We start from the raw sequence: 9,578 nt of genomic DNA, 5'->3' as shown, positions 1-9,578 counted from the left end.
ATATTCCGCCCCCCCCCCCTAAATGTGTTGAAAGGGTCTTTGGTGATGGTATATTTTATTTTGGTGCAGATTTTTAAAAAAGTTTTTTTTTAATTGCTTATAAATGTTTAAATGAACTATTTGAATCTATCTTTAAATGAATTACATTTCTAAACATCTCAGCATATAGATTTTAAATATAAATGTTAAATCTTTAGCTCTGTTTTCGCACGGTTTTTATTTCAATAGTTATTTACAATAATTATCGAGTCGTTTAACATGAGCAAGAATATTTCATCTCTACTACAGCAGATGCGCCAGTCTCAGAAAGAAGCGCATTGTCCTCTGATTGGTCCGATGCGCTGCGCGTGAGTTCCCACGCATGTGCAGAGCGTGCGGAAAATATGGCGTCCTCCAGTGAGAGCTCCGAGAACAGCGAAAGTTTCCTGAGAAAGAGACGTGGCGATGCGCTTGTTTCAGACAGTCTTTCACACGACAGCTGCAGCGAGACAGTGCAAGACGAAGACTCGACCAAATATGACAAGAAAGTGGGCGTATCGTTACAAACCGGGACCTACTGGCTCACACGCATCGTGCTGCTGCGAGCCATTGCTTTCATCTACTGTGAGTTTGACAGGTGGCAGCTCTACAGGATGCAGTTGCTAGGAGATCAGACACAATTAGTTTCATCAGTTACTTACAGTTACTAATCTGTGCAATAGAAACCTATAAGGTTACATTAGTGAAATGCAGCCTGTCTGTAATAACTCACCTGTGTGCTTAATCACTGCTGTCTTGTTTTCTTTCTAGTTGTGGCTTTCACTGTCGCCTACAACCAGAACAAACAGCTCATTGGAGAGAAAGGGCTCATGCCTTGCAAAGACTACTTGAGGAGCGTCAAGCGTTATGTGGGTGGCAAGATTGGCTTTGCGGCCCTGGCGTACACTCCTTCAGTCCTCTGGTTTATGGACTGGAATGACATGGATGCCAACCTGGATGGCATTGCTCTGGCGGGAATGGCTCTGTCAGGGTTTGTTTTAATCATGGGAAGTGCCAATATGATCATTATGGGAGTACTTTGGATCCTGTATCACTCTATTGTGAATGTCGGACAGCTTTGGTGAGCACACACACACACACACACACACACACACACACTCACACACGTCTGGTCAGCTATCCTTGTGGGGACTCTCCATAGGCGTAATGGTTTTTATACTGTACAGACCGTATATTCTATCGCCCTACACCACCCCTACCCCTAAACCTACCCCTCACAGGAAACTTTGTGCATTTTTAGATTTTCAAAAAACTTAATTCTGTATGATTTATAAGCTTTTGTACCTGTGGGGACCACAATTTAGGTCCCCACCGTGACACGAGTCCCCATGAGTCTGTGTGTAGTCAGGTTTAAGTCCCCACCAGTATATATAAACCTGTACACACACACACACACGCATTCATCTTTCTCATGTTAAAACAATACAGTCTTATTATTAAAATTAATAAAATTAGATTTAATTATGTCATTTTGTTGGAGAAAAATGGACTGTTTTTGCCACACCTACACCATTTCATTGACTTTTATGTAGAAGCCCATTTCCTCCACTTAAGAAAAAAAGTGATGCTTCGGTAAATTCTAATTATTACATGACATGAAAAGCCAAAATAATGTCATACTAAGTTTTAATAATGAGATAAACCGTCATGATTATGACATAATTACATAAAACGTCACAACGATGAGATAAGGAGTCATAATCATTATCAAGTCAAAATTAAAATAAAGCTGACATTATGACAAAACAATGACAAAAAGTGAAAACAATGAGATAAAAACTAATAATTATAACAAAAAAAGCAACTTAAAATTATGGCATACTAAGTAATTATGAGATTAAAAAAAATTGATATTGTGATTAAAAAGACATAACAATGACAAATTTGACTGTCATAACTTTTTATGTCACAATTTGACTTTTTATCTCAGTATGACTTAGTATGTCATAATGTTTGCTTTTTAGTGTGAGTTTTGCTTCTTTTGGTTTGTGCTTCATTTTTTTTTACTTTTTGTCATAATTATCTCATAATTATGACCTGGTATCTCATAATTTCAGCTTTTCAGGTGATAAATATGCATTTCACATCATAATTTTGGCTTTTTATCTCATAATTTTGACTTTTTATGTCATAATTATGCAATTTATGTAATATTTTTCTCATAATTATGATTTAGCATCTCAAACTTTCTTTTAACTTTTTGTTTAATAATTGAGTTAGTATCTCAAAATTTAGACTTTATCATAAATTGACAAGTTGCATAATTTGTCTTTTCATCTCATAAATATGACTTATCTCACAATTTTGACTTTTTATGTCATAATTTGATTGTCTCTATGACATGGTATGTCATAACATTTACTTTTTGACTTTGTATGCCTACCCCTTACAGGAAACTTTCTGCATTTTTAGATTTTCAAAAAACTTAATTCTGTATGATTTATAAGCTTTTGTACCTGTGGGGACCACAATTTAGGTCCCCACCGTGACACGAGTCCCCATGAGTCTGTGTGTAGTCAGGTTTAAGTCCCCACCAGGATATATAAACCTGTACACACACACACACACACACACACACGCATTCATCTTTCTCATGTTAAAACAATACAGTCTTATTATTGTAATAAAATTAGATTGAATTATGTCATTTTGTTGGAGAAAAATGGACTGTTTTTGCCACACCTACACCATTTCATTGACTTTTATGTAGAAGCCCATTTCCTCCACTTAAGAAAAAAAGTGATGCTTCGGTAAATTCTAATTATTACATGACATGAAAAGCCAAAATAATGTCATACTAAGTTTTAATAATGAGATAAACCGTCATGATTATGACATAATTACATAAAACGTCACAACGATGAGATAAGGAGTCATAATCATTATCAAGTCAAAATTAAAATAAAGCTGACATTATGACAAAACAATGACAAAAAGTGAAAACAATGAGATAAAAACTAATAATTATAACAAAAAAAGCAACTTAAAATTATGGCATACTAAGTAATTATGAGATTAAAAAAAAGTTGATATTGTGATTAAAAAGACATAACAATGACAAATTTGACTGTCATAACTTTTTATGTCACAATTTGACTTTTTATCTCAGTATGACTTAGTATGTCATAATGTTTGCTTTTTAGTGTGAGTTTTGCTTCTTTTGGTTTGTGCTTCATTTTTTTTTACTTTTTGTCATAATTATCTCATAATTATGACCTGGTATCTCATAATTTCAGCTTTTCAGGTGATAAATATGCATTTCACATCATAATTTTGGCTTTTTATCTCATAATTTTGACTTTTTATGTCATAATTATGCAATTTATGTAATATTTTTCTCATAATTATGATTTAGCATCTCAAACTTTCTTTTAACTTTTTGTTTAATAATTGAGTTAGTATCTCAAAATTTAGACTTTTTATCATAAATTGACAAGTTGCATAATTTGTCTTTTCATCTCATAAATATGACTTATCTCACAATTAACTTTTTGTTTAATAATTGAGTTAGTATCTCAAAATTTAGACTTTATCATAAATTGACAAGTTGCATAATTTGTCTTTTCATCTCATAAATATGACTTATCTCACAGTTTTGACTTTTTATGTCATAATTTGATTGTCTCTATGACATGGTATGTCATAACATTTACTTTTTGACTTTGTATGCCGTAATTATGACTTTTAATGTCATAATTATGCATATCATCACAATTTTGCCTTAGTATCTCATAATTTCAACACTTTGTCATAATTCAACTTTATTCCATTATGACTTAGTATGTCATAGCTTTTACTTGTTATCTATGACTTAGTGTCATAATTATGACTTTTTATCTCATAATTTCGATTTATGCCATAATTTGACTTTTTATCACTTTGACAGTGTCATAACTTTAACTGTTTGTATGACTTACTGTGTCATAATTATAGCTTCTTATCTCATAAGTATGACTCAGTATCTCATAATTTTGACTTTTTATCTCATAAATTGACAAGATGCATAATTTGTCTTTTCATCTCATAAATATGACTTCTCACAATTGTCTTTTTATGTCATAATTTGATTATCTCTTTTTGACTGAGTATGTCGTAATTATGACTTTTAATCTCATAATTATGACTCAGTATCTCATAATTTTGACTTTTAATGTCATAATTATGCATTTCATCATAATTTTGACATAATTCAACTTTATTCCATTATGACTTAGTATGTCATAACTTTACTTTTTATCTATGACTTAGTGTCATAATTATGACTTTTTATCTCATAAGTATGACTTAGTATCTCATAATTTCGATTTATGCCATAATTTGACTTTTTATCACTTTGACATAGTGTCATAACTTTAACTGTTTGTATGACTTACTGTGTCATAATTATAGCTTCTTATCTCATAAGTATGACTCAGTATCTCATAATTTTGACTTTTTATCTCATAATTACAATCTACCAAAGCATGATTTTTTTTCTTATGTTGCGAAAATGGGCTTCCCTACTTATAAATGATGAAAATGGATTTAATCTCATATATTTCTCTGTTTCCTTTTATCCAGGTACTCCTTTGGTGAGTAATCATCTCTCACATTGTTTATAAAATAAAGTTATGCACTTTTTGTTTTCTAGTAGCAACATTATCATAGATGTGAGTTTTAAATGAATCATTGCAACAGAAGAATAAAACAGGGCCTCTTCTCCCAGAATTCCCTTCAGTGTTTAGATTTTTGATTTGGGATCTCCACGAGTGTGACCGATAGAGGCTTTGAAGCCAAATCGGTTTGGTAAGATGTCGACTGCGCCAAGTCACAGTGGGGAGATGATTCATCTGAACTCTTACCCCAGCGTTTTACCCCATCCCACTAACCACATCTGTGATCGATCCATCCCACCAAAATCCAAATTCTCCAGATAAAGAAGAAAGCCACAAATGGGTTCAATTGGCCAATCAGCATTTAATTTAAGCCTATTGTTGAATGGAAGACAAGAACATGCTCTTTGATTTATATTTGAATATTTATTTTGTGTTTTACACCAGTTTTGTCATGTAAAGCCTTTCCTGGTTTTAGGGATCAATCCAAGTGCATGTAACAGTCATGTAATGGATTTCAGATGATTATAAATCTTTTTCCATTTTCAAAAGTATTCATACTAGGGGTGTAAAACGATGCATCGATCAAATGACCAAAAATATTATGCACTGACGCAATGTGTAAAAATCTTTTTTTTTCACCTCATTTTGTTGCCAATGTCTTACAGTTTGCACATTTCCGAGAGAACAGGAAGACTTTCTTGACTGTTATTTAGATTTATTATATAATATATATATATATATATATATATATATATTGTAATAAAATTGGCCAGATCTGTGCCTTGCCACAATTTTGTCTCTGAGCTCTTCAGGCAGTTCCTTTGACCTCATGATTCTCATTTGCTCTGACATGCACTGTGAGCTGTAAGGTCTTATATAGACAGGTGTGTGGCTTTCCTAATCAAGTCCAATCAGTATAATCAAACACAGCTGGACTCAAATGAAGGTGTAGAACCATCTCAAGGATGATCAGAAGAAATGGACAGCACCTGAGTTAAATATATGAGTGTCACAGCAAAGGGTCTGAATACTTAGGACCATGTGATATTTCAGTTTTTCTTTTTTAATAAATCTGCAAAAATGTCAACAATTCTGTGTTTTTCTGTCAATATGGGGTGCTGTGTGTACATTAATGAGGAAAAAAAATTAACTTAAATGATTTTAGCAAATGGCTGCAATATAACAAAGAGTGAAAAATTGAAGGGGGTCTGAATACTTTCCATACCCACTGTATATATATGGAAGCCTGTTTCCTCCATCGAATAAAAAAATACAAAATGTAATTGTGGACTTTTTTCTCACAGTGTTGAGATTATCTCACAATTTAGGCTTTTTTTTCTTGCAAGATACACATTTGCAATTCTAAAAAAAAATGTTAAAAAAAAGTCAGAAATGCATAGAAAGAAAGTCAGTGAATAGCGAGGGGAAAAAAGGCAAAATTGTGAGATATAAACTCATAATTGCAAGACAGATACTTTTTTTTTTTCTTTCTGTATATTTCAAAATTCATTTTTTTTTCTTGCAATTTGTAGTTTATGTCTCACATATCACACCTACAACATTTCATTGACTTTTATGTAGAAGCCCAGTTCCTCCACTTAAGAAAAATGTGATGCTTTGGTAAATTATAATTATGTGACATAAAAAGATATAGACTCATAATTGCAAGAAAAAATTGAGATAATTTTTTTTCTTTCTGTATATTTCAAAATTTAGATTTTTTCCCCTTGCAATTTGTAGTTTATATCTCACAAATCTGTCTTTTTTTCCCCTTCATAATTCTGAGCGGATAAGTCCGAACTGTGATAAGTTTTTTACATTAAACTTTTTATTATTTTTTCATCTCATGGCAGAAACAAGCTTCCGTATAGGATTTGCAGATTTCAGAGATTCAATTAAATGTTCATGTTATATTTCGGTTGCATTTGTGGATTAAAAAAAAAAAAAAAAAAAAAAAAAGTGACATGACATGTGGCCAAGTATGGTGACCCATACTCGGAATTAGTGCTCTGCATTTACCCATCCAAAGTGCACACACACAGCAGTGAACACACACACACACCGTGAACACACCTGGAGCAGTGGGCAGCCATTTATGCTGCGGCGCCCGGGGAGCAGTTGGGGGTTCGGTGCCTTGCTCAAGGGCACCTCAGTCGTGGTATTGAAGGTGGGAGAGAGCGCTGTACAATCACTCCTTCCACCTACAATCCCTGCCGGTACGAGACTCGAACCCGCAACCTTTGGGTTATGAGTCCGACTCTCTAACCATTAGGCCACGACTTATACAAAAGTAACAGTTTATGTAAAATAGGCACATGATAACATATAATCAATATATTGATCACAGACTCCTGAATCTGTTTAAATCTGATTGTGACGTGATTTGAGGTATTGGCAAATATCGAAGACAATCAATGTCAAATCATCTGATGTACACCTCTAAGACATTCAATATACAATTTAATTTTGTCATTTGTTTTAATGAACAGTACCTTGAGTGTGAGTGTTAAATTGGTAATCTGTTTTAATTTTATTTGGATAGGAGTGCCATGCAAAAACTTCTCCAGTTCAGTTAGCAGTAAACTAAATTAAGTGCAAAGAGTACATGGCGGCGTCTCAAATATGCAGAATCTTCTGTTCTTCTCCCAAGACTCAAATGCAATCAGCGGCGCTGCAGATGTAATGAATTATTCAGTCCCAAACCAAATAATTGTGTCTAGAAATCTGATTAGGGGGTGTAAAAATAGCAACGAGATGCTGGAGCGATTCTCTCGCCCGTCTCCTGTGTGTATGATACTTTGGAGAGATAAATGTGAGCACCTCCAACCTCTGTCACGCTCCAATCGCTCATTTCTGCCCACTTTCCAGTGTGTGCCGCACACAAACCACCTACAGGCTTTACACGAGTAAACACAGCGCTGCGTCGCTCGAAAGCCCATTTCTTTCCCAGAGAGACTTGAGGCTGAATTCACAGAGTTTGTGCCATAAATCCTGCATAGAAGCCGGTTGCAAGAGGTTATTGCTAAACATTTTGATTGCATCTCAGTGATTCAGTGCGCTTGAGGTCAGACGAAATCTGCTAGTATGTAAACGCTTGATTCTCTGTGTAAAGCGAAGCGATGCGGTGATTCTTGATTCTCTCTGTACATTAATACCAGTGTTCTGCGGCTCTCAGGAGTTTGCATGGATTGACTCCCTGAGGAGAAGTTTAGATGGCAGTCATTTAGAGATTCGAAGCACATTCTCTTTGCTTTAAAGCAGCCCAGTGGCAGAAAAAACACTCATGGGTGGTGTTGAATGCCAAGTGAAATGCAAAAGAGAGTATTTGATTATTCGATGCCCAGAGCACCTGTTTTAAAGGCCTGTTCACACCAAAAACAATTGGTTTTAATAATAATTTTAATTAGAAGAGAAGTCCACATCACAATCACTGTCGGAATGTTTTTGTTTGTTTTTTTCCAGCGATGAACGATTAAAACATTGACAGCAGATGTTAAAGTTTTAGTAATTTTTGTAATTTTGATTGGTTTTTGTTAATATTTTGAATGAGATTTTTTTTTTTCATTTTAATTTTAGTTAAAACTTCAGTAATTTTGTTGTGTTTTTGTAATTTTTACTAGTTTTTGTTAATATTTTGCATTAGATTTTATTTTTATATTTTCTGTTTTCATTTAAATTTTAACTAAAGTTTTAGTAATTTTGTTTAATTTTTACTAGTTTTTGTTAATATTTTAAATTAGATTTTATTTTTATATTTTCTGTTTTTATTTAAATTTTAGCTAAGGTTTTAGTAATTTTTTAAGTCGTGTTTTTGTTATTTTTAATTCGTTTTTGTTAATATTTTGAAATGTAAAAATATATATTTTGTTTTCATTTTAATTTTAGTTAAAGTTTTACTAATTTTGTTGTGTTTTTTGTAATTTTTACTAGTTTTTGTTAATATTTTAAATTAGATTTTATTTTTATATTTTCTGGTTTCATTTTAATTTTAGCTAAGGTTTTAGTAATTCTTTAAGTTGTGTTTTTGTTATTTTTAATTAGTTTTTGTTCATATTTTGAAAAAAAAAAAAAAAATGTTTTCATTTTAATTTTAGCTAAAGTTTTAGTAATTTTGTTGTGTTTTTTTGTAATTTTTACTAGTTTTTGTTAATATTTTAAATTAGATTTTATTTTTATATTTTCTGTTTTTATTTAAATTTTAGCTAAGGTTTTAGTAATTTTTTAAGTCGTGTTTTTGTTATTTTTAATTCGTTTTTGTTAATATTTTGAAATGTAAAAATATATATTTTGTTTTCATTTTAATTTTAGTTAAAGTTTTACTAATTTTGTTGTGTTTTTTGTAATTTTTACTAGTTTTTGTTAATATTTTAAATTAGATTTTATTTTTATATTTTCTGTTTTTATTTAAATTTTAGCTAAGGTTTTAGTAATTTTTTAAGTCGTGTTTTTGTTATTTTTAATTCGTTTTTGTTAATATTTTGAAATGTAAAAATATATATTTTGTTTTCATTTTAATTTTAGTTAAAGTTTTACTAATTTTGTTGTGTTTTTTGTAATTTTTACTAGTTTTTGTTAATATTTTAAATTAGATTTTATTTTTATATTTTCTGTTTTAACGTTTTAGTAATTTTGTTGTTTTTGTCATTTGTATTATTTTTTGTTTTAAATGTGTATAAAATGTTTAATGAAGTCTTAGTTTATTTAATTTCAGTGATTTTAATACTTAATGAAGACAAGAAATGTTGCCTTGGCAACTAGCTGAAATAAAATCCACATTATAATGATTTTTGGTGGTCTTAGTTATGTTAGTAACCCGGGCTGCCGGTGGTCTTGCAGAGATTCTGGTTCTGGGGACGGGGGCTCGTACGGAGCGTCTGGATCCAAACGTGCTGGACTTCCTGAAGAAGAAGGGCATCGCTGTGGAGGTTCAGGACACGGTAAAAA

General features: G+C 32.1%; 1 protein-coding gene across 1 annotated transcript in view; it reads left to right on the top strand.

Annotated features, from left to right (window-relative positions):
- Positions 1-311: 311 nt before the first annotated feature.
- lmf1 (lipase maturation factor 1) overlaps positions 312-9,578 on the top strand; it is a 41,661-nt gene continuing 32,394 nt past the window's right edge. The window contains exons 1-3 of the mRNA XM_016440839.1: positions 312-603; positions 790-1,099; positions 4,600-4,610. Of these exons, the coding sequence (XP_016296325.1) occupies positions 384-603; positions 790-1,099; positions 4,600-4,610 (541 nt within the window). The 5' untranslated portion in view covers positions 312-383. The remainder of the gene's footprint in view (positions 604-789; positions 1,100-4,599; positions 4,611-9,578) is intronic.

This window comes from Sinocyclocheilus anshuiensis, unplaced genomic scaffold (genome assembly GCF_001515605.1).
Source record: "Sinocyclocheilus anshuiensis isolate Anshui unplaced genomic scaffold, SAMN03320099.WGS_v1.1 scaffold454, whole genome shotgun sequence".
Lineage (NCBI taxonomy): Eukaryota > Metazoa > Chordata > Actinopteri > Cypriniformes > Cyprinidae > Sinocyclocheilus > Sinocyclocheilus anshuiensis.
This window is presented reverse-complemented; position numbering and strand designations above follow the sequence as displayed.